The sequence below is a fragment of the Alexandromys fortis genome, unplaced genomic scaffold (assembly GCF_014885135.2).
Source record: "Alexandromys fortis isolate MF-2015 unplaced genomic scaffold, M_Fortis_MF-2015_v1.1 scaffold_42, whole genome shotgun sequence".
Lineage (NCBI taxonomy): Eukaryota > Metazoa > Chordata > Mammalia > Rodentia > Cricetidae > Alexandromys > Alexandromys fortis.
The window spans coordinates 8,218,664-8,242,989 of NW_026067934.1; the positions used below are offsets into that span (position 1 = coordinate 8,218,664).

The 24,326-nt window shown below is 41.3% G+C and overlaps 1 protein-coding gene across 1 annotated transcript in view; it reads left to right on the forward strand.

Moving 5' to 3' along the window:
- Positions 1 to 24,326, forward strand: part of Srbd1 (S1 RNA binding domain 1) — a 187,476-nt gene that overhangs the window by 148,494 nt on the left and 14,656 nt on the right. The window contains exons 17-19 of the mRNA XM_050146070.1: positions 12,009 to 12,115; positions 13,169 to 13,345; positions 16,611 to 16,769. Of these exons, the coding sequence (XP_050002027.1) occupies positions 12,009 to 12,115; positions 13,169 to 13,345; positions 16,611 to 16,769 (443 nt within the window). The remainder of the gene's footprint in view (positions 1 to 12,008; positions 12,116 to 13,168; positions 13,346 to 16,610; positions 16,770 to 24,326) is intronic.

Here is a 24,326-nt window from a genome sequence, read left to right on the forward strand (position 1 = left end):
GGTGGTTTGAAGAATTAACACAGCGAATAAGTGTCTGAGTCCTAATCTTGTGTGGCTGCTCAGTAAGGACAGTGTTCAGTTCTTATTTCTGAGAAGCTGGTAACATTTGTAATACTTTCTGAACCTCAGAATGTTTCTACCCTTCCCCAATAAGCCATCACTCTGTGGGTCAGACAGATGGGTATGGTTTTGCCTGCTCCTGTGGTGACCCATGGAGATACTTCTGGGAAAGGGGCAGTTGTCATACATGGAACTGTCAAAGGCTTATGTAAGGGAATGACAGCATGGTCTGCTGCCTCGGCTCTCGCTGGGCTGGAGCTTGATGTCAAGACCAGGCATGAACTGCAAAGAGTCTCCTGCCCTGGCCTCCTGGGAGCGGAGATAACAGACTTACTGTGCCCAATGAAATAATGGATATAGGTGCAACACTGTGATGTCAACAACTATACTGTCTCTGTACCTGCCGGTTGTCTGCCAGGATCTGCACCTATTTGACCTGTCTAGCTATGACATTGAGTCAGGGTTTTGTTTTTGGTTCTGTTTGTTTGTTTGTTGCTTGTTATTATGTCTCTGACTGTGATAAGGGGTGTCTGTGAATGAATTCTGAGGCTGACTTGAAAGCTGGCCAGGTGAGAACTCAATAATATTTCTATGTATTTTGGTTCCAGATCCCCCAATTTCTTTTTCTCCTGATTTGTGTCAAATTAGTGGAGTTTGAGATGATAAAGACAGGAGGTGCTGAGTTTTCTCAGCTTTCCAGGAAGAAGGCACGAGTGTTTTCAGCAAAGCACCTGCAGTTGTCCTGATTGGGTGGGAATTAGCAGGAACTCTTAATCTAGAACCTCACCCAGAAACCATTCTTCTGGAGACTTGGTGAGTGTGGAATGCAAGGGCCCATGCCCAGTCTTAGTACAACATGTTAAAACAGTTGAATTTTGTTGTAAAACTTCACTCTGAGTTTGCTGCTGACTGTGCCTGCTGAAAAGATTTTTCTGTCTAATGTGTTTGGGACATAATACCACCATATCCTCAAGCTGTTCTCGGGGCCAGTTTCTCATCTTACTTGAGGCTACTCTTCTCTTTAACTTAATTTTCAACTCCTGCCAAAAGAATCCAAAGGCTGAAGAGAAAGAAATTTGCTCCCAGTTGCCCCTCTTTCTCCATGTAGCAGGCAGCAAGGCATCCGGAAGTGGAGATACAGAGACAGAGAAACCTCCTCCACACACCCAGTGCTCAGTGGAGTACAAATGACAATGGCAAGACTCACACTGAGTCTGGTCCAGATACACCAGAAATAAAATGAAGTTTCTCACTTTCCACAGCTGTGTGCATAGCATATTCCTTATACAGCTGAAAACAGGAAATGAGAGGGCCAAGTTTAGAGCCCAGTGATGCAGAAAGCTAGGCTAGCTGCAGAATTACTGTAGACCACATGAAGCCCCCGGGCTCCATGCCGCCAAGTCGGCTCTGTGGAAAGGGGATACCAAGGCAGTGGGTACCTTGCCGTCGGTGTTTATGCTGCAACTCTGTGGAAATGTTCTGTTGTGAATCCAGTGCTGGCAAAGGCAGCCTTTGGTTTTACTGAGGAAAGTAAGCCATCTCTAGTAATAATAGACAGAAGTCAGTTGATAGCCAGTGTTGTGTGTGGCCACTGTCTGCATGAGACATGCATTTGAGGACATGTGTCTTTAGAATTTAGAGGTGTCATCAGGGAGCCTTATTTCCATATTCAAGAACAACTGAACCTTGACTTGGTTCTTTTCAGTCACTGCCACTTTAGGGACACAGTGACACAGCAGCTGTCTGAGTGTTCATGCCCACCAAAGGTCTCCCTCCAACCTTCGTCGTCTCAGATCAGATTTTCTACATGGTTTTATTTTTAGTTTATTAGAAGGAAAACTTCTCTCTTGTGGCTAAATCTTTTCACTCTATTTTTTTCTAAGGTCTGCTTTTATGACTAAGCCATAAATCGCTAAAAATAAAGATTTACAGTGGAAATGTCGACTCCTTTGTGTTGTGTCAGGTCAAAATCTGTCACTAATTGGTGTACATTTGCTCATGCCTATGTCATGAGCCAAGATCATGTTTTAGCTAGGTGGCCACACATGAGGCAGGTAGGCGTGGTCCAGTTCAGATGTGCTAATGTTTTCCTTGTTATGATCAAGTGGTGGGGCACACAAAGCCTTGGTTTGGAGAAGTCTGTGGGCAAGGCAGGCATTTAGGATTTATGGACCTTTACTGAGCTGGTATTGGCCCTATCTTTTCTCCACTATGTCGTCCTGTATCCACTAGGGGACATAAGAGCACCTGCTGCAGGACAGAGTAGAAGCCTGAGTGTGTTAAAGCGTAAACGCCGAACAGTTAGGATAACGTGAGAAGACTTGGATACGATCTTCATGTTCATAAAGAAGCTATCCGCCCTGTTTAAGTCTCGGTTACCATGGGGAGCAAACCTGCAGCTGACTAGGCAGCTTGTGCCACCCAACTGTGCTCCCTTGCTTTGAGTTCTCGGGTCTGGAAGGCTGTGCCGAGAATGAGTTTAGCTTTGACCATAAGAGCGTTCTATAGAAGGAAATCCTCTGTCAAAGTCAGTGCTGTCAGTCCAGTGGACAAACCCCCAGAGTAGTCTCTATGCTATACTCAGTCACATGTTGTAGAACTATGAAACCCCAGCTAAAGACAGCAGAGCTGAGGATCGGTGTTCCCTTCTAAACTGTGAGCTTTGATAGTCAGCTATCTGAGCTCACAGTTTAGAAACTTAGGGTGGAGTTTTGCTTATTTATAGTTCTGTGTGTTCTGTGCACATGAGTGTGGAGGTCAGAGGTCAGCATCAGGTGCCTCCTTCCCTTGCATTCTAACTTATTGGGGGACAGGATCTCTCATTGAACCAGAGCTCATCAGTTTAGCCAGGCTAGCTGGCCCGTGAACCTGGGGGATCTGCCTCCACGGTGCTGACATTTCAAGAGGACACTACACCTAGCTTTTCCTGTGGGTGCTTGGGATTTGAATTCAGGTTCTCATGCTTGCATGCTTGGCAGTTACTACTGAGCCGTATCCTCAACTATTTACAATTAATTTTAAATTATAATATATGTATTAAAAGTACAAAAATTTTAAATGGTGAAAGGCAAATTTGTCATTTATTGCATCTATTTCACTAGACTATAGCTTGAGTGTTGATATTACTGAATTAAGGTCTACACACTAATTGTTTTTTTCCACTTTCTATTTTCTCTTTGGTTCGTTGTTCTTCCTTTTTGGCTTATTTTGGACCGAAAAGTCAAGGAGCTTTTGGTTTTCAACTTTTAATTTCATCTGAGCTTCTCTGCAGTTTTCCCTTAGCAGTCATGGCAGGGATTGTAATGTGTAATTACCTTTGCCCTAGTCTGCAGTGGTTAGCATTACCTCACTTCCCTCTCCTTTGTTTTCATAGACATGGATATGTAAGTGTCACATATGTGACATATAGTTCCAGATTCCATGGTAGCGTTTTTGCTCTAAGTATTCCTTTATCTTTAAGGTAAATTATAATACACACTAACTCATAATTTTATATGTGTCCACCCATTCATTTTCCATCTGTTGTCAATTTTCTCTAGTCAGAAAAATTCCCTTTAACATTTTTTGTACGGCAGGTCTGCTGGCAGCGAGTTCTCATTTATCTGAAAGCGCCCTTAGTTTTCCTTTATCTTTGAGAGATAAATTTGAAGTTGACAGGGTTTTTGTGTTTTCTTTCCTTATTCTGTACTTTGAAGATGTCATGTCGCTGTCTCTTGTTTCTGACAGCCCAGCCGTTGCTCGCGCTCTTCCTCCGTGCACAGTGCACCTTTCTGTCTGCACTGCTCTCACCGTTGTCCCTTTACTGTCTTCTTGGTAGCTTGGCTAGAGCAGTCCTAGGTGTGGCTTTCTTATCTCGAGGTTTCAGCGTGCTGCTTGAATCTATATAATCTTTTTCAAAAGACTTGGAAAAGGTGCACTGTCAATTGCTCATATTTTTCTTCTGTACACTCTCTGTTCTGAGGTTTCCATGATACACATTTATCCATGTTAACTTTTGTTCTGTAGGTCATGAGGCTTTCCTATCTCCACCCCATCCCTTCCTTATAATTCTATTTTTCCAATAGACTAATATCTACTGATCTTTGTGTTCACTAATACAGGTCTCCTCCAATCCACTATTAAACTTAATAGCTTTGTTTTCATTAATTTTGTTTTATTTCAGATAATTTTTGCAATCGCATGGTAATTATAGCCTTTGATTCTCTTCTATTTTCCTTTTTTTTTTTTTTTTGCTTGCCTTTTTGTTGCTTGGTTTGTTTGTAATCATATTGCCCTCTTAGTAGCTTAAAGCTTCCTTAAAGTATTTGTCTGCACTCTTCTGCCATCTGAGTCATCCATCCTAGGTTGTTGTCTGTTGAATGACTAATGATCTCTGTTATAGATCACATTGCCTCACTTCTTGGCATATCTACCTATTTTATTTTATATGGAGGACACAATGCAAATTTTGTTTTCCTCAGCGTATTGGATTTGTTCTGTCAATCAAGTAACTTGGCAGCTGATCAGACTGAATCTATAGGAATTTTGAGAGGCTTTAGGCTTACAGCAACGCTAAGCAGAAACTAGAGAGCACCCATATATTTTCTCCTGCATAGAAATGCAGATTCCCAGACTACTAGCATCCTGCACCAGGGTGTGTATTGATTGCAACCAGTAAACCCAACTGTTACATTATCACCAGAGTCCATAGTTGAGAGTATTTGTTCTGTAGATTTGGACATAGGTGTAATGGCATGTATCTAGTATTCTAAAATCTTGCAGAAGTTGTCTGTACCATGCCAGTTCATTCCACCTTCAGCTAGCCATAAGCATCTTTTCCATTGTTTATGTAAGACAGCCTTTCCCAGAAATGAATTGGAGTCATACAGCCTTTTGAGATTCACTTCTTGTCCTAAGCAGTGTACAGTGGGGATTTGGCCATGTCTTTTCATGATTTGCTAGCTCATTTCTTTTTCTTACTGATTAATATGTTACATCTGGTGTACCACCATTTACCCATTTATCTACTAAAGATCATCTTAGTTCTTTTTAAGTTTTGGGAATGATGATACATATGTGTAGTAGGAGAGAACCACTTGTTGGTCCCCGGCTGCTCAGCCCTGAAATAATTACACAGAAACTGTATTAATTAAATTACTGCTTGGCCCATTAGTTCTAGCTTTTTATTGGCTAACTCTTACATATTAATGTAACCTATTTCTATTAATCTGTGTATTGCCACATGGCTATGGCTTACTGGCTAAAGTTTCGGAGTCTGTCTCCAGCGGAGCCTACATGACATCTCCCTGACTCCACCCTTCTTTCTCCCAGCATTCAGCCTAGCTTTCCCTGCCTACCTAAGTTCTGCCTTGCCATAGGTCCATTGCGGTTTCTTTATTGATCAGTGGTACAGAGGAAAATCCCACATCACATATGAAAGTTTCTATGTTGATATAAATTTTCAATTCATTTGGGTAAGGACCATGGAATAGAATTTTTGAATGTTCAGACCTCAATAATGCTTTAATATGGAGTCCCCAAGTAACACAATTTTATGAAACGTCTTACCGTCTGTGTATCTTTGTCCAATTTTAATAATTATTATTGAATCTTAAGAGTTTCCTATATTTTTGTTGTTATAATAACATTTTAAAATATTTTCTCACAATGTATGGCTTGTCTTCTCATTTTTTCTCTTTTGACAGTGTCCTTTTTAGAGCAGAAGATTCTAAAGTTAGTGAAGTCCACTTGTCAGTTTGTTTCCATTGTAGTCCAGTCACTTAGGTTTCTCCCCTGTGACTGATGCAAGGTCTAATAGTTTCGGTTTCACATTTAGGGCCTTGATCCACTTTGAATTGGTTTTGTGCCTAGGTTCATTTTTAATATTTTTCTGTGTCTGGTTGCTATAGCAATAGTTTGTTGAAAAGATGATCTTTGTTCACTGTGTTGTTTTTGTTCCTTTGTCAAAGATCAGTTCATCACATTTATATGAGACTTTCTGGGCTTTCTATTCCTTTAATCTATTTTTGTTGGTTTGTTTGTTTTCCCTGGTTCTTCGTTGTTTTTGATTACTGAAATTTTATAGCAGGTTGGGTTTTGTCAGTTCTGTAGTTTTACTTTTTCCTTCAGTATTCTGTTGACCATTCTGAGACTTGCTTTGTCTGTGTGCATTTTATGACCAACTTGGCATCCCTAAAATCATTTTCTACAATTTTGACTAGATTGGTTTGAATTTTATAGATCAAAATGAGAAAGAACTGAAGTCTTAACAATATCGAGTTGTCCTATCCATGAACATAGAATGGCTTTCACTCATTGAATTTGTCAATGTATTTTGCCGAAGTTTTCTGATTTTCTTCATACACATGGAGACGGGGGAGGGACTATTTGTGTAGATAGTTAGGTTTGAACCCGAGTTCTTTATTTCTGCACTGCTAAAGTAAATGATAATTTGTTTTCAATTTCAAGTGTCGTTCATTCACTGATATAGAAATGTAACTGAACTCTATATTAGTGTATCTACCTGTATCCTGCATCTCTCCTGTGACTTCAACAAGGGTAGTTTAATTTTTTTCACTTCTAAATGCACCTTCTTTTTTCTTGTCTCACTATGTTAGCTTGGTCTTAAAGGATGATATTGGGAAAGGACATCCTGGATTTGTTCTTATACTAGTAAGAAATCTAGTTTCTTAACATTTAATATGATGTTGGGTGTAGGTTCTTCCTGTTTAGTGTCCTCATCTCAGATAATAGTACTGCATTGCCTGCTATTCAACATCAGCTGTCAAATATAAAAGTGTGTATACGACAAAATTCCATGAAGCCAGACAGAAAAGTTGCTGGAGATTTTTGAGCTGAATGGAGATTCCCAGAGGTACAGTGTGTCCTGGAAACAGGAGTCTGGCCATGCAGAGCACGGAACATATGTGGATACTCACTTGATGCCCTAAAAGTTTAGGGCTTTAAAATTAATCAATTTGTCTTGTGCAGAACAAATAAGTTGTAGTTCCAAGGATTTTTCTGTTAAATTGGCTTGAATAATTGATTACCACTAAATAGTAAAAGCTCATTCAGGCAGCATTGCTTACTGCCACATTAGTGGTTGCCGGCATCCCTTCCATATGCTTCACCAGGAGGATTTGCAGAGACTTCCTTCTGTGTTGTTTTTTCTTCTCCCAACCACGGGCCATATTTCAGTCTCTTTCCAGATCCCAAAAATCCCTCTGGTGCTGAAAGACTAGTGCCCTTTGCCATCTTAATCCCAGGGCCCCGTAAGCACAGTGAGTAGTTCACCCAACAGTTTACTCATTTAGAGCACAGAACTGTTCTGTGGAGTTCAGTGGGTGTGTTTTAAGGAATGTGCTTATGCAAGAACTCTTGTCCATTTGTCCCACAAAATTACTTGTCTTGTTGCATGTAACAATTCTCTGTGATCGGATAGAGCTGGGAAGATAGGTCTTTCACAGGCCTCTGGCTTGTATTCTCTTTTCTCGAATGGTTTCCATTCTCCTGTCACTTCTTTCGCTCATGGGTCATTCACACTCCTCTGGATGACTCTTAGACTGCCACGTGTCAATCAAAGCATAGTGGATGCAAGATGAGGAAAAATGGGGAAAACTTGGCTTGTTTAAAATCAGGTAGACTTTTCCTCTATACTGTTGTCTCATTGTTTTGTCTTGCATGCTAGTTTCTAGCTGTGCTTTGTATTTTGGTCATCTTTAAGGGCTAGAAAGGAACCCGAGTCGTCATAGAATAAAGACTCTAAAAGAATGCCATGCCAGAAGACCACAAGGGAACACAATTCAAGTTTAGTGTGAATGTACACAGTCAAATTCTGTTGCTTCAGAAGCTGAGTCTCCAGTGTTGCATCTGGAAGGGCTTTTAACAAGAAAATAATTGTGAGATAGTTTTGGTGCTTCAGGAGAGAGTAAAACAAGCAGTTTGATGAGCAATTCTTCAGAAGTTTGTGGTAAAGTAATAATAAAAATGTGGATTCTGACCTCAAAAAGGCTGACTAGCATAAATGACCATTTATAATCCTCTTTTAAAATCTCATAAATTTTATGTAAAAATATAATGACCCAAAAAGTATGTCCTTGAATTTGAAGGAGTCTGTTTATACAATTCACATAACTTGCCAAAAAAAAAAAAAAAAAAAAAAAAAAAAAAAAAAAAAAAAAAAAAAAAAAAAAAAAAAAGGAAAAAAAAGAAATGCAGAGTTGGGTAACTTCTTTCTGAAAATAGAATGGCCCATTTTTCCTGGCACAGGTCCTTGGGGATTATTAGCAGTCAGTCCTGGGGGCCTCATGTCTTGGACCAGCGAGTGCAGGTAGTGCCATGTGTCACGCCCCGGCTTTCAACAAGTCTCGGCAAAGCTCTGAGACACGGCACACACATCGCTTCACAGCACCGTCAGCACCGAGCTCTGCGAGCACTGCACCGTGCCTGGGAGAGAGGAGCTGCAGACACCTCTGCTTCAGCGCGAGTCAGGGGCACAGTGTGTATCTGCCCCGTCCTGAGCAGAAAGGTGAAGGAAACCATCAGCAAAGCCCATGATGAGCGTGGACAGCATGCTTGTGTGGCTTCTTACTAAGGAGCTGTCAAGGGCGACATTTTAGCCCTGGGTTGCGTTAGACGTTTTGTATATGGCATTTTGGTGAAATAGCCAGTCTACTCTGAGTTTCATTTGTTTGGCTGATTTTATCATGTATTTCCTGAGTCCCCTGTAGATAGACCCTTAGATTGCACATTTGAATGCACATGTGCACATACAAACAACACACTCACCCTTAATTTGTATTGCTGTTTTCTTAAAATATGTTCTTATTGTAAAGATATTGTGTAAAATCATAGAAGCATTCTGTCGATTGTCGTGAGAATTCAATTAGATGATGTTCCAAAGCCTTAAATAATGCCGTACTGTAAGAGCTCAAAGGTGTTTGGTCATATGCTTCTTGTTTTCATTGCTTCTGTCTTTCTTGCTAGACTCTGAGCCCCTAGATAAGATATTTGGTTAGAAAACCATAGTGGACATAACTCAAAATGGCTTGAACAATAAGGAAATCTATTATTTTTATTAAGTAGTAAAGAAATATCATTGCCAGAAACTCAGAGAAGTGAGTCCAGAGCCAGTTCATTCTGGAGTTCCTGTCTTTCTGTGTATTCCACCCTCAGTGAGTTGGTTTTTCTCAAGGTCATCCTATCACGTGATTCAAAGATCCTAGTGGTCTTTCTTGAGTAATGATGGCATCTCATTCTAAGCCCCTGGGAGATCTATCCTCACATGATTTAACATCATTAAAGAAATGGAACAGAGCTAGCATGGTTGGCTTAGACTATTGCTTTTCGTTCCTTTGGACCCACTGGAGGAAATAGATTTTGTATTGTGGTCACATTACCATCACACATATATTTTTGCACTCTAAACAGTGAAATCTAATTCTTTAGAAAATGTCCTGAGAACAGAATAATGACCTCTGCTGCCTGCGATGGTTTGTATATGAAATGCACAGCAAAAGGCACATGTGGTAGACTTGGTCCTCTGTCAGGGAGGTGCTGACACTAGGACATAGGACAGCTACAAGTAGGTTGTGGAGTAGGAGCACAAGGGTGCTGTTGGGTGTTGTCCCTTGTCCTGGATCCTTTCCATCTCTCTTTGTTTCCTGGTTGCTACGATATGAAGCTGCTTTGCTCTGTCATATCCTCCCCACCACATTGGAAACCATGAACGGAAACAGTTTGTCAGGTATTTAACAGCATGGTGATGTAAAAGCAACTAACACGCTATTATTTTAAGATTAAGCACCATATTGCATATTTAGTGGCCAAACACACAAATATTAGCAAAGATTTAATGTAGCTAGGCTGCTGGTGAGGATTTTCCTGTCCTGAATATGTGAGGGCAATGCTGTGAAGCTGCATGATATACTCAAGCTCAGTCCATTCACTTCTCAGATTCACACTCACTGTACTTGATATAGTAATATTAATCATAATTGATCTGCAGAAGAGTCACTAATGTATCTGGTACTCAGTAGAAACTTACAGAAATGCATGAATAGTAGGATTTGGAGAGCATTAGAAACCATCTTGAAGCTGCCTAGTGAAGGATGTGAAGATGAGTCAACTAAATTTAGTTTGTGATCCCAAGTTGAGGTCTGGATTGGTAAAACAGTTCTCTGCAGAGTGATTAAGATACTTCAGAAAACTTGAATGCAGGCTATGCATTAGCCTGCTTTTAATAGTTGTGCTATGAATATGTGTGACACTGTTCTTCCTATTTGGAGAACACACTGGAGTGTCTATGGAGGACTATAAAGAGCTCTTTTTACTTGGGTGAACATTTCTGGAGAGGTAACATTTACTCACCCCAGATAGGGCACCAACGACAGATCAAGTTGTGTGTGGTGAACCAGTGAGCTTATTTAATCAGACTGACTTAGCGTTTGCCTGATGCCCAGACAGTGCATCCTTGCAAGCTCTCACTAAACATGATGACAGCTCCCTCATAGCTGCAGCTGCCTAGATGGGAGCCCCACTAAACTCCCACATTCCCTCCAAAGACCACAGGGAGCCCAGAGAATTATTACATCAGCTGAGAGGGAAGTGCCAGAAGCGGCTGCAGCCTCAGGTGCCCTGATTAAGACGGCAATGGCATTCTGCTCTGAAGCTGGCTTTCTACAGTAATACTTTCTTTTCTGAATTCGAAATTGAAAGTTTAAAAATGTCATGGATTGTTTGCAATTTAAAATATGTGTATCTGGTTCTTGAATTCATTTTTACTGAGTGCATCTCAGTGTGCGTGTATGCATGCCATGGTGTGTAGTGGTTTTATTTTCTTTGAAAAGTTAAAAATACCTTATTTTTTATTCCTAGTTACTACTATAATTACAGGGCAATATACTTTATGTATTGAAAAGAAAAGGAAAGGGCTAGAACAGATAAAGGCCACAGAAATGTACATCTAGTGGACACTATATTGCTTTAACAGATAGCTGCATCTTTTGCAAACTGACTCTCACTCCTTTGAACAAGAAAGGTTCCTAGTTAAGCTGCTGTCATTTTTCTCATTGGATTTGGTTTGTTAGCATTGTGTGCACCTGTTTTCCTAAGGGGTGGCATTTTCCTGTGGTGTCTTTGCCTGACTTTGGTGTCAGTGATGGCCTTGGAGGATGAGGCAGGAGCTGTCACTCCTGTAGCTGAGGATCTGGGAAGTGTTGGCAGCAATTGCTCTAGGGATGTTTAGTCACACTCACCAATGGACCCTGGACCCAAGGTCTTCTACTGGAGGAATTCAAGCTTGAATCCCTTGGGAGGTCTGCTCAGCTCTTCTGTTTCTTCTTGGGTCAGTTCCTAGGGATTTTGCTAATTTTTTTTTATTACTTTGTGGTTTAATTTATATTGACTAACAGTACACTTTTTACATTGTGTAAATGTCTGATTATGTTTTATGTAAAGTTATATTTAAACCACACAAAATAAAACCCTCCATAAAAACTGCCTTGCTTTATATATTTGATCTAAAATGCACTTTTGGTGATAATGCTTTATGCAGTATGGGTCTGCACCCACCCTTTACCAATATTTGGTATTTGCCACCAGTTGTATTTCAATCTTTCTGTTTGGAATACTCAAAAGTGCTTTTGTTTGTGTTTTTAATTTTTAAGTTTTAAAGCTGGCATCTACCAGAACATCATTACCAAAGATACACCTTTAGTCTATCAGGGTTTTTTTTCTGTTTCCCTTTGTATGTGGTATATGAACGCGTATGTATGGTTTAGAATGTATGGAAACAGACATTAAGACAGCTTAATTTCAGCTCAGTTACATCTATTAACAGTGTGCTTATGAGGAATAAAAGGATTTTCATGGTGTGCGTTAGTCAACCACCAATAAATATGGGCAGACATGAAACAGTCTACAGGTGGCATCGCCTTCATTTGATCGCTGCTTCATCTTTATCTTTTCAGCACGACGTATCCCAGACTTTACTCAAGGCAACCCTGGACAGCATTGTGGAAGAGTGTGTCAGCTTTGTGGGGGTGGATATCAACATCTGTTCCGAGGTTCTGTTGCGGTGAGACGAGAGTTTAATTTGCTAACTGAGAGAAGGGGGCTTGTGTATAAAGTTGTCCAGCATAGAAAATCTGTAGGTTTATATGTTCCTGTAGAATAACCAGAGGGAAAGGAGTCATTTAAGGAAAGAATTGCAGGAGTGCACATAATTATTTTTAGTAGTGCACATCTGAAATAGTTCGTGGTAACCATTGATTGCATCAGTGCTGCTGATTGAACTTAAATGAGGTTAGCATGGAATGTGCCATTGCCCCAACTGCAGAGTAGATGCCTTCACTGGCCTAGTCTCTTGCAGGTACCTGTCAAAGCTGAAGGTAACCAAAAGGTGAGCGCTTCTGCAGGTTCAAGGAGTGTCACAGTCACCTGTCAACACTGACTGGCTGTTTTCCTGGCAGTTACAGAGGAGTTCCTCTTTCTTTCCTTTGTTTTGGTTCACATTCTTGCTCTGGATGTACGGGTCTGCTGGTGCTCTTTGAAGTTCCTGGATCTGAGCCCTTCTCACCAAAACTGTGATAGTGGAAAATACCTTCTGTGTTCTAAGATACCACTTCCTCCTACCAAAGCTATAGTTGTAATTCCATGCTTGGAACCGTGCAGTGGAATTAGGGTTCTCTGTAATAACAATCTTTTAATTAAAATCAAGCAAAGACCTTAGTGATAGAGTTTTCATGCCATTCACAGGGAAGTTCCTCTCCAAGTTCAGTTTTGTATAGCAATGGACCGGAAGATTCTCATAGGGACGGCTACGTGAAGCCCTTCTCTAAGCTGAGCAGAGATGGACACACTTTTCCTGAGTTGGGAGATACAGAGGTTGTGAGTCATATGGAGTAGCAGATCCTCTGTGGCTGCCTCAGTTCCACCATATCACAGGGAACAACTGGCTTGTTGCTGCTTTGCATTTCCTCTTCTGTCCTGCTTTTGATTAGTGCAGACGCCTGGCGGTGTGTCATTGCAGTTGATGTTATGGTCCAGGTGATTTGTGACGTCATATTTTTAGATGAGATCTTTCTCTTCTTTTATAACTATTATTTTATTTTACCTTTTTATTTTTTAGGCATATTGCAGGACTTAATGCCAACAGAGCCAAAAATATTATTGAGTGGCGAGAGAAGAATGGCCCTTTCATCAACCGAGAACAGTTGAAGAACGTAAAAGGGCTTGGTCCAAAATCCTTCCAGCAGTGTGCTGGCTTCATCAGAATCAACCAGGACTACATCCGGACATTCTGCAGGTGATTGTGAAGCTGGCACCCGTGGTGGTACTGCTAGCCTCCTCTGTTGTTCTTGTCCCGCCTGCTGACGTTACGCTCTAGATGCCTGTTGTCTATCCTCTCACCCCCACTGGTGGGGGGGGGGGGATATGTACTGTACTAGACTAGGAATACAGCAGTCAGCAAGGCAGAAAATCGCCTGTTCTCATGGTATCACGATGTAATGCTTGGAAAGGACAGTAAGCCACTAGTAAAACAAGCAGATTCAGATGGTGAGTAAGTGCTGTGAAAATTAAGGGATTTGGCTCTGTCCTGGGGGCCAAGCAGCTGCTTTAGCTACATTATGCATTAGAAAATTATTTGAGCAAAGTTTTGAGTGAAATGAAGGGGCCAGCTGCACAGCGCTCATAGCAAGCAACAAGTGTGAGAAGTCCTGTGGCAGAGCCAGTTTTGATGTGTTCAGAAACAAGGCTCAACCGGAAGACAGCGCCCTGTCAGGGAAGGAGAGGCTCAGCCACATGATGGCAGCAGGCCGGGGAAGGAGAGTAGAGACTTCATGTGTCCACATTGCACTGCTGAGTTCATGCTGACCACCAGCCACCAGTTGGGGGGACTGAACTAAATCCTTCCCTACTAGTCCAGGTTGCCCAAAAGCAAAGAAATTGGATAAATTTAGTAGCATTTTATAGACATGAAGGGATATTCTTTATGCATCTGCTCCTTTAGGAATTCCTAGTTCATCAATGCATAATTTTTTCTCTTCACAAAATTGTAGGTCATGCAAAAGCAGTTTCACTCGGAAGTAGGTTAAGCGAATGTCAGCCCCATATGATGGTAGAATACATTTCAAAGCTCAGTCATGAACGCAGTAACAAAACAGTTGGGTTTTGATAAGTAAATGGAGCGGAGTAAAATCTCAAATCCACTATAAAATAATTGGAATTTAGCTTATGATAAGGTGACATTTCATATACTGGTAGATCATGGATAGATAAAATCACAGAAAAATGTAATTCAGAATGTTAGTGCATGCAGAGGATGCTGGCATCCTAACTCACTCTCATTGTCAGTAAATTCTAAGTATTTCATAAAGTTATATGTAAAGGAGGAAGCTGTGAGTGCATAGAGAAAGACTGGGGAAACTCTTGCAGAACAGCAGGGTGGTAGGACTTCTTCCGAAGCAGATTACAAAGCGCAGAAGCTGGGCCTGGCAAGGCAGCTTAGTTGGTAAAGTGCTGCAGAACACGCACAAGAACCTGAGTCCCGGCACCACCTTAAAGCCCAGGTGTTGTGGAACATTTGTGTGCCATATGAAGGTGTGTTGCTGCAATTGGTATAATAAAAAGCTGAATGGCCAAAGCTAGGCAGGAGGTATAGGTGGGTCTTCCAGGCAGAGGGAGAACCTGGGAAAGAAGGAAGGCAGGGTTATGAGCTAGATGTCGAGAAGCAGGACGAGCATACAGAGTAAAGGTAACTGAACCACATAAAAGAATGTAGATTAAAAGAGACGGGTTGATTCAAGTTATAAGAACTAGTTAGGAACAAGCCTAAGCTAAGGCTGAGCTTTCATAATTAATAATGTCTCTGTGACATTTTTTTGTGAGCTGGCTGCCCAAAAAGAAAGACTGCAGGCACCTTGGGAGTCTGCGCTCATCTGCAACACACACACAAGACCCAGAAGCCATACATTAATAGTGTTGAAGATAAAATGGTCCTTTGTTAGCTGGTATGTATTTTGAAAGCTTGGTCAGAAAATTCAAATAGTATTTTAAAAAAAAGTAAGTGAGCGTGCCTTTATTTCTCACTTTTAGAGCTTCTTGTACCTATTTCCACATTGTAGACGTATTTCCACATCATTTGCTTGTGGCGTTCTCTGTCAAATATGAGCAGGAAGCTTATGCTATATAACATTTGAAATCTTTCCAAGTATTATGTACAGGTTCCTGCTATTTTCTTGTCATTTTCTACATGGCCTATGTAATATTTTAATTAATTACAGGCAGGCTATAATTTAATGTAATCTTTGCCTTATTGGTAAACATTTGAGTTTTAAAGCCTCATATTTTCAACTGGTGTCAGTACTTGAACTTTGTGACTGTTACATCTTCTAGACAACCCATCCCTTTAATAAGAATATCATATAAATTGCTACCTCTGTGATTTTGCCTTGGAATTTTCTGATTGCTAGCACTGTTGCTCTGCTTGCCTCTACAGATCATGTGTTTTGTTATTTTCATGCCTAGCATTTAACTGTGGGTGTGCTTCTTGTAAGCATGTAGCTGGTCTCATGGCTCCCCTCAGCCTGACTCTGATGCATTTGTATGTATTGTAGTAATTAAATGCACTGAGTATCCTGTCTTCTGTATTTCTCCCATCATGCGTTCTCCTGTGTCTCTCCTTGTTTTCCCGTCACACCCTTATTTAATCATCAGCTCTGTCCTCCAGAAAAGGGCTAGAGACTTAGCGCTTTCCCCGCTTTCCCAGCTGGCTTCTCTTTAGCTCTGTTTTCCTTCATGGAGAGATGAGCGTGCATGCACACATACATGCATACATACATACAGTAGCATTATTTATATATAAATATACTTATATTTATATATTCATTTTAATAACATTGATAAGCATTTGTTTAATGTTACTTTTTGTTTCTGTACTCCCTACTGTTTCTGTAGTGCATATTATTGTATAGGTTTTGCTGAAGTTTTACATGTCTGGAGATGTTTTTGGTTTGTCTTCCTATTGAATGCTGCATTCAGAGCATTTGACTCTGCACTCAGGGCATTTTCTTTACACCTTCAAGGTTAGTCGCCTGTGCTCTGACATCTCCTGTTTGCAGGTGATGTCTAATGCCAGGCTGATTTGGCTTGTCTTATCTCTAAATACTGAGTTTGAGTTTACTCCTTTGAAAGCCGTTGTCTTTTCTCAAATAGATATTCTGAAGTGTCCTGTTTATATGTCAGATGTGAATCTAGCTTCATGGTCTCATTCTGCATTCAGTAGTTTCTCTTGGGAACTTGGTTTTCCTCAGCTCTGAGAAACTATCTTTGCCATCTTACTATGATGGCAATGGTTTTATTTATTTCTTCATTTCCCCTAGAATGCCAGTTGTATGGACTGAATAATAACAATCATATTAGTATTTTAAGCAAAATGTGATAGTATCTGTGAAGTGAATGACTGCCATGTGTGGTTTATGTAGCAGAGGACTCAGTGCATAGTTAAGTCATGTTTCCTTGCTTTTCTGCCTCACTTTCTCATTTTTTATCATGATTTTTCCTAACTGCAGTAGTGGGCCCACTGACTCTTCAGGCCAGAACCACCAGGGAGCTGCCTTGCTCACTGGTGAGAAGCTGGGCAAAAAGAAGACCAAAGCAGATGTCACCCTCACACCGAACCCACTGGACCAGACTTGCATCCATCCGGAATCCTATGACATAGCAGTCAGGTGAGCCGGAGGCCAGCTCCAGAACTCTGCGTGTTCACAATGAGCTCTGCACAGCACATAGCCTTTGGACGGGCATAATGGGAGCTGAGATGCAAGGTCGTCCTAAACATGATAGCAGTTTTCAGAAGTTCCTGAGTTTCTGAGTTGACCACACATTATTTTATTGCTCTTTCTAAAACTGTGTCAGCCAATAAGCCCAGGTTCTAGGGAGAAGTGTATGAAGTGAAAATTGCATGGCATTCTCTGTTTGCTTTGGAAACTGGCATGACTGCATTGACTAGTACCTGGTCTAACTGGTGCCCTTTGAAAGACAAAGCCAACAGCCAGCTCTCCCAAGAAATTCTGTTCTGTTGGGTTATCAGAGTCTAATGTACTTTTAGTAGGGGCATATTAACAGAGTACAATGCTGAGATTATTTTCAGTACAAGAGAAGCTTAATATAAAGTGTTCAAAGAAAATGACTTTAAGATTTTTTTATTATATTTATCTGTTTGTGTGTACATATATGGAGCGGGGTCGGAGACCAACTGGCAAGAAGAGTCAGCTCCCTCCCCTTCAGCCACGTGGTCCTGAGACTAGGACAGTCATCAGACTTGACAGCAAGACTCACTCACTGACCCATTTAACCCCAAAACAGCTTTTTAGTTGCATTTATAATTACCTTTAAAACTTTCAGTTAGTTTGAAACTTATGAGTTGATACATAACCAGAAATCCTAAGATTCTGACTAGATTGTACAGTAGTGGATTTAGGACCAGTTTGTTTTAACCCTGATGCTAAAGTATGGGATCTATAGATTGCTTTGAAACCGTTTGTATTTGCTCACTTTGGGGAATGTCATTGACTGGCTTTCTTCAACAGTGTTTGTTATTATAAAGGTAGAGGAATAACTCAGAAAAGGAGACCTAGTCCACCATCACCACGGCAGTCTGCCCTCCCCTGTGTTTGATTTTGAGAATTATTGACGCATGCAGAGTATTCCATTACACCTGCATCTAATATTAGCATATCACTGCACCTGCCTTTCTATACATCTATCCATATCTATCCATCTACTTATCATCAAACTTATTTAGCTGCTGAAATAAGAACATTGTAGACATCAGTGTATTTTTCCCTATTCTTCATGCATAACACAATAATTCTTTAGTTTTTTTCTCTTGTAAAATTAACAAAGTTTTTAGTGTACATTTGGAAAATACATATATCAATGTAACCCAAAACTCTTTCAGAATTAAAAAATAACAAAACCAAAAACTATTGCTTTCATCACCAAACATCCCTCCTGCTGAAACCTCCCAGGAGTTTGGCAAAAGTTAGCTCATTGCTCTTAGAACTTCTTAGAAACAGTCCAACTCCACACAGATGTGCTCAGCGAGTGTCCCAGACTCTGCCACACAGATGTGCTCAGCGAGTGTCCCAGACTCTGCCACACAGATGTGTTCAGCGCATGACCCAGACACTGCCACACAGATGTGCTCAGCGAGTGTCCCAGACTCTGCCACACAGATGTGTTCAGCGCATGACCCAGACACTGCCACACAGATGTGCTTAGCGCGTGTCCCAGACTCTGCCACACAGATGTGCTCAGCGTGTGTTCCAGACTCTGCCACACAGATGTTCTTGTCCCAGACTCTGCCACACAGATGTGCTCAGCGAGTGTCCCAGACTCTGCCACACAGATGTGCTCAGCGCGTGTCCCAGACTCTGCCACACAGATGTGCTCAGCGCGTGTCCCAGACTCTGCCACATAGATGTGCTCAGCGAGTGTCCTGGACTCTGCCACACAGGTGTGCTCAGCGAGTGTCCCAGACTCTGCCACACAGATGTGCTCAGTGAGTGTCCCAGACTCTGCCACACAAATGTGCTCATCGGCGTGTCTTACCAGTGTAATACTCAAAAGTTTATTCCCTTTGTAACCAACACCAGTAACTTGTTTCTTTTATTTTCTTTTTGCTAGGTAATATTCCATTGTATAAATACACTATAGTCCTATCTATTATGCTTAAGGAATTACGAGCTATAGGAAAAAATTAATCTGCTTTACTATTTTTTACTCTCCGTACAAACTTTGGGCCAGTTTGCTGTGAATTAGGGTTCCCCATCTTATGTTAGACCCTGTTTTTGATGTTAATACTGCAAAACAAGCCAGTAAATTGAGATCTCTATGATAGTCTCTTTGGCTTTGGTTGACTTGCCAGCTCACAGAACTTAGGGGAAAATATTTAAGTGCACCCTCTTGTTGTGAGTAGAGATGCACAGCTGTGTGTGGAGTGAGTTCCTGGGTGAGGTATGACGTAAGGGCTACGACTGAAGCGTCTGCATCTTCTGCCTCTGCCCATGTCCAGCCTTCTAGAACTTAGACCTCATTCTTCTGGGTTGTTTTCTTTAGGCATGAATGATTTCATCATTGGTGGTCAACTCAGAGTACAGCCTCTCCTGTCCCTGGAGATGTGGGACTGAAAGTTTTCTAGTACCGTGGTTTTAAAGAGTAAAGCCACCTCCCCCACCCCCCCACACATGCATGCATGCAGGCACATATGTACACTCAACTATTCCTTTACCCAGATCTCCATGGAGAATCAAATGCCTGTATAAATATGGCTTCATTTTTAACTCTGAATTGTTAAATTAGTCTGTTTAGAATTGCTGTGGGTTTTGTTATGGTGGTTTTGTGTTTACCATGTTGGAGAACCCAGGGCCTTACACATGCTAGGTATGTGCTCTACTACTGAACTTGACTAGTCCTTACTGATGGCTCAGCCTAGTGCTGTTGCCACACGGCCCTGATTACTGTTGAACTCAAGTTCTCAGTTAGCAAGTAAGTCCAAACGAAATCTGCATTGGGTGTTCCAGATTATTTGTATTTTCCTATGATTTTTAGAACCAATTTGTTAATTTCTGTTAAACAATAATAGGGGTCAGGCGGGCACACCTTACATCCCAGCGCACAAAAGACAGGGAGGTGAATCTCTGTGAGAATTCAAGGCCAGCCTGGATTATATATGGAGTTCCAGGCTAGCCAGGGCTACTTAGTGACTGCGACAAACGTGGAAGTTAACTAATTCTTTCTGTTTATTTAGTTTTTCTTTTGTTTTCCTAAGCAAAGCTTAGTTTCCTGTATACAATTGTTACTTGTGTTGCACTACTGTGTAGTGTTTTCAGTGATGTTATAGAAGCAGTTTCTAGATTATGGCTTCTCTTTCCCAGTGTGTTAAGCTTCAGTTGATCTTTGTGCTGTGCTCTCTCCTGCAGACCTGCCACAGGTGTGTATGTTTTTGTAGAATTCATAAATTTAGGTCATCAGCAAATAGATTAAAATTTTACCTCTTCCATTTTAATCTTCATGTTTTTAGTTCTTTTTCTTACCTCTTGCAATGATCAGAAGCTTCAGTATAATGCACAGGAGTAGCATGAGGGACTGTCTTAGGGTTCTGTTGCTATAAAGAGATAACCTGTCCATGGCAACTCTTATAAAGGAAAACATTTAACTGGGGAGACTTCCAGTTCAGAGGTTTAGTTCATTGTCATTATGGTGAACATGGTGGCCTGCAGGCAACATGGTGCTAGAGAAGGAGCTGAGAATTTTGCATCTCTGATCTGAAGGCAGCAGGAAGTGAACTGAGTGTCACCTTGAGTGTAGCTTGACCAGAAGAAACCTCAGAGCCCACCCTGTCAGTGACGCACTTCTTCTAACAAGGCCACACCTACTCCCACAATGCCACACCTCATAATAGTAACACTCCCAGTGAGTTTATGGGTGCCAGTTATATCCAGACTGCCACATTCCACTCCTTGGCCCCCATACACTTATAACAATATCATAACACAATTTGCATTTAGTACAACTTGAAACGTTCCCATACTCTATCACAGTCTCAATGATGTTTAAAAGTTCAAAATCTTTTCTGAGATCCATGCAATCTCTTAACTGTATCCCCTATAAAATCAAAATCAAAAAACAGATAACTTCATGGGAACCTGATTAGCATGCTGTATTGTATTAGCCAGTCGTTTTCTATGTACATTTTTGTTTCTTGAATCCATTTGTAATATGGTTTATAAGATTTTTCGATTTGCTTCTATTGTAAGCATATATCCCTCTTATTTAAGATCTAGATCTTTTTATTGGGTGACTGTAATTTAGTAATAATAGTTTTAGCAATGGTTCCTTGTGGTGGATCCCTAGAAATAGTACTGCCTTGCCAATGGTTCAAGAGCTTCGGTGGCTCTTTACATTGCCAAATAACGTACTAGCTTGTGATGCTCTCAGCAGGATTCAAGCCAGAGCAGCCTTCATTTCCCCTGGGAGGTAGGCATTTCTGCCAGCTCTCACGGGGATCAGTCTCCACCTGTGGAATATCAGTGCACAACTGGTGACTTCACTTCTCTCCGTGCTTCCTTTGGGGTGACCTATTTGCCCAGAAACAAGACAGCTGTTCACTGTTTCATAGGAAATTTCTTTTACATGCAGTTCCCCCCCCCCACACACACACCTCAGAAATTTGGAGATGAAATGGGTAATTACCTAATCACCCTTGGTGTCTTGTCCAGTGCTGAGCTGTAGAAGTCATATCTGACTTCCACACGCTTCATCTCGCTGACACTCAACACAGATAGTCTTACTCACAGTGGTGTCCTAGAGTCTTAGCCATTGAACCATCTCTTAGCCTCCCAAATGCTTTGATCCATGCTTGATTGAATCTTGGCTGGCAGTACCTTCAGATTCAGAGACCTAACTACACCATTATTACCGTATTTGTGTGATTCTTTCTTGTTTGTCTGTGTTCTTTGTATACTGAAGTCTGTCATTGAGCTCAAGACTTTAGTCTGCGTTGTTTACCTTTGTATTTGCTCATAGTGTTGGCTTGAAATAGGAATGTTTAATATTGATGAACTAAATTTTTTCTTCCTTTTATGTAAGTTGGCCCATCTTTTAATATGCTCATTTCAAGGAAGCCTAGTATTTCCCTAATTTTTTAAAATTCCTTATGGTTCCAATATTTACTCCATGGGTTTTGTTGTTGAGGTTTTATTCACAGCTTAGAATGTGGTAGGGCCTGGAGATGTGTGAAGGTAATGTACCCTTAAGGGAGCACACTACAACAAGAAGAATTTAAACTAGGGGGAAGAGAGCTCATTTTCAGACAGAGCTGCCTTGTAGGTTCATGCAGGTGGTGAGAAAAAAAGATGGACAGATTATCTAGTAGCTGGAGAGAGGAGAATGCAGCTCAAGCTAATTTAAGGAGTTGTTGATAGACCAGTGAAAACAAACATTCATTGGCTACTTCCTCATTCCCAGGCATTTTAGATGGACCAGGGTGTGTAAGCATCACAGCAACCCCAGGAAACTGGTGCTGATGTTATTCCCATTTCAGGCTGGCCACGTCTCAGAGGGAGAAAGTCAATTGCCTGAGACAACTTAGCTTAGTAGAACCAAGATTTAAACCAGATCTGCCGTCACTCAAAGCCTGAGTCATTAACTGGATCGTACTTTTCAAACTGGAGCCAGATTTGAATGCTGTCGCTGTGGTCGTGGTCTTCTCTGAAAGATAAAGTGTGGTGCCCCTTAAGGAAAAAATAGTGAATATTGGGAGTATCTATCTAACCTTGAGTGTTCTTTCTGCTTCTCAAGAAAGCAGAAGTCTTCAGGAAGTGGATTTTTTTCTAAAGCAGGTAGAGTTTTATACTATTCTGCTAAAGATGTGTTTCCTGGATGTTGTAGTAAAAAAGCATTCCTTTGCTTGTGTTTTAGAATAAGTAAAGTAAGCAGACCAGTAGTACCCACATTTGCTTTCTTCTTAATTAAGAAAAATTGAGGAACCAGAATAGAGGGGCAGAAAGCCAGAGGGGTTTGTTAGAAAGCATGGGGACTGATGGCATTTGAATGAAATGTGGGGCAAGCACTCACACCCTAGAAGACAGGAGGGGGCCTGCAGTTGAGAACCAGCATTTCTTCAGGCCTTTGAGTCCTGTCCTCTATGTCTCTTTAACTTGATTCCGGTCTTCTCCCACTCACAGGGTGACTTCACTTCCTTCCTCGCTGAAGAATTTGAAACTCCTCCACAGCCTCCTCAGCTGCACCCTTCTCTGCACTCGTTCTGCCCTGTCTTTCCCTAGCAGCTCTGTCTCCACCTTCGCTTCCTCTGTGCCACTAGGACTGTAGTGGTCTCTGTTAAGGAAGGAAGTGGCAGCTAGGAGAATACTGTGCTTCAGCTCTGAAAGTCTAGGACTGCTGCTGCACCTCTGTCTCCTCCACCTTGCTTACTGGTTTAGCTCAGACTTCTTACTGCTGTGATCTAGTGTCCCCTACTGAGAGCTAACCACCGCCTGCCCATTGTGCCTGCTTTTCATTGTCTTAGCACTGTCTGCCTCTAGTTCTTACTCTTTCCTTCCTCTCATTCCCTTTCAGTTTTCCATCCTTGTTCCTCTTTTGAAATTCTTTCTCAACCAGTGACCTGCTTATCTAAACCATCCTTAAACCACGTACCCAGACTGCCTTATTTGACACTGTCAGCTTGAGGCTGCCAGAAGTGATGGATCGTACTATTTAGTGAGAATTGTGGCTTGTCTAGAAGCTGGAGAGACACCGTGAAAAGGCTGCGGTGTTCTGCTGTGTTAGGAGTAGACTGTAAGGACGGAGGAAGAGTGTGGAGACAGACAAAGTGCAGTGTCCACATTCTCTGTGGATTTCCAGAGCACATGAAATGCAGTAAGTTATGAGTGACAAGAACAATATGAACACCAGGGACACTGTGGAGGACGGAGTGGAAACTCACTGTTAGAAGAGAGATACAGAGGGAGACACTGAAAAACTGCGGAGTCATTGCTGCCCCATGATCTTTTCACTCTCAAGGCTTTTGAGACCATCACTCTGCATGGCTCCTAAATTTACTTTTAGTTTAAACCAATCTTCTAAAGCTCAACCTGCATCTGCTGCCTCTTCAGCAGCTCAGTCTAGCATGTTTAAAGCTGAAAGCTGGGTCTCTCCTGAAATTTTGCTCCAAACATAACCTTCTTTATAGCAGATAATTTTCAGCTCATCCTCTCAGTTTCTTAGTACAAAAGCTTGGAAACTGATCTTGTGAGATAGTGCTTACCAGTACTTTTATATTGTTGGAGGCTGCTTGTTTATCCCGGATGCTCAGCCCTGAAATAACTACACAGAAACTGTATTAATTAAAATCACTGCTTGGCCTATTAGCTCTAGCTTCTCACTGACTAGCTCTTACATCTTAATTTAACCCATTAATTTGAATATTGCCTCATGGCTGTGGCTTACCAAGCTTCCATTTGGTTTCTCTCATGGCAGGCTACATGGCTTCTCCCGACTTCTCCTTCTTTCTCCCAGAATTCAGTTTAGTTTTCCTCGCCTATCTCTATTCTGCCATAAAAGCAACACATATACAGGACTTCCCACACCACTGTTATGTCAGGGTTCGTGGCCCCAACATAGAAACCATTTTTTCCTAACTCCAACAACAAGAAGTCAAAATCATATTTTTTTTTTGCATCATCAGTCAATACTGACTCTCCAGTAATCTTTTTCCATATCAT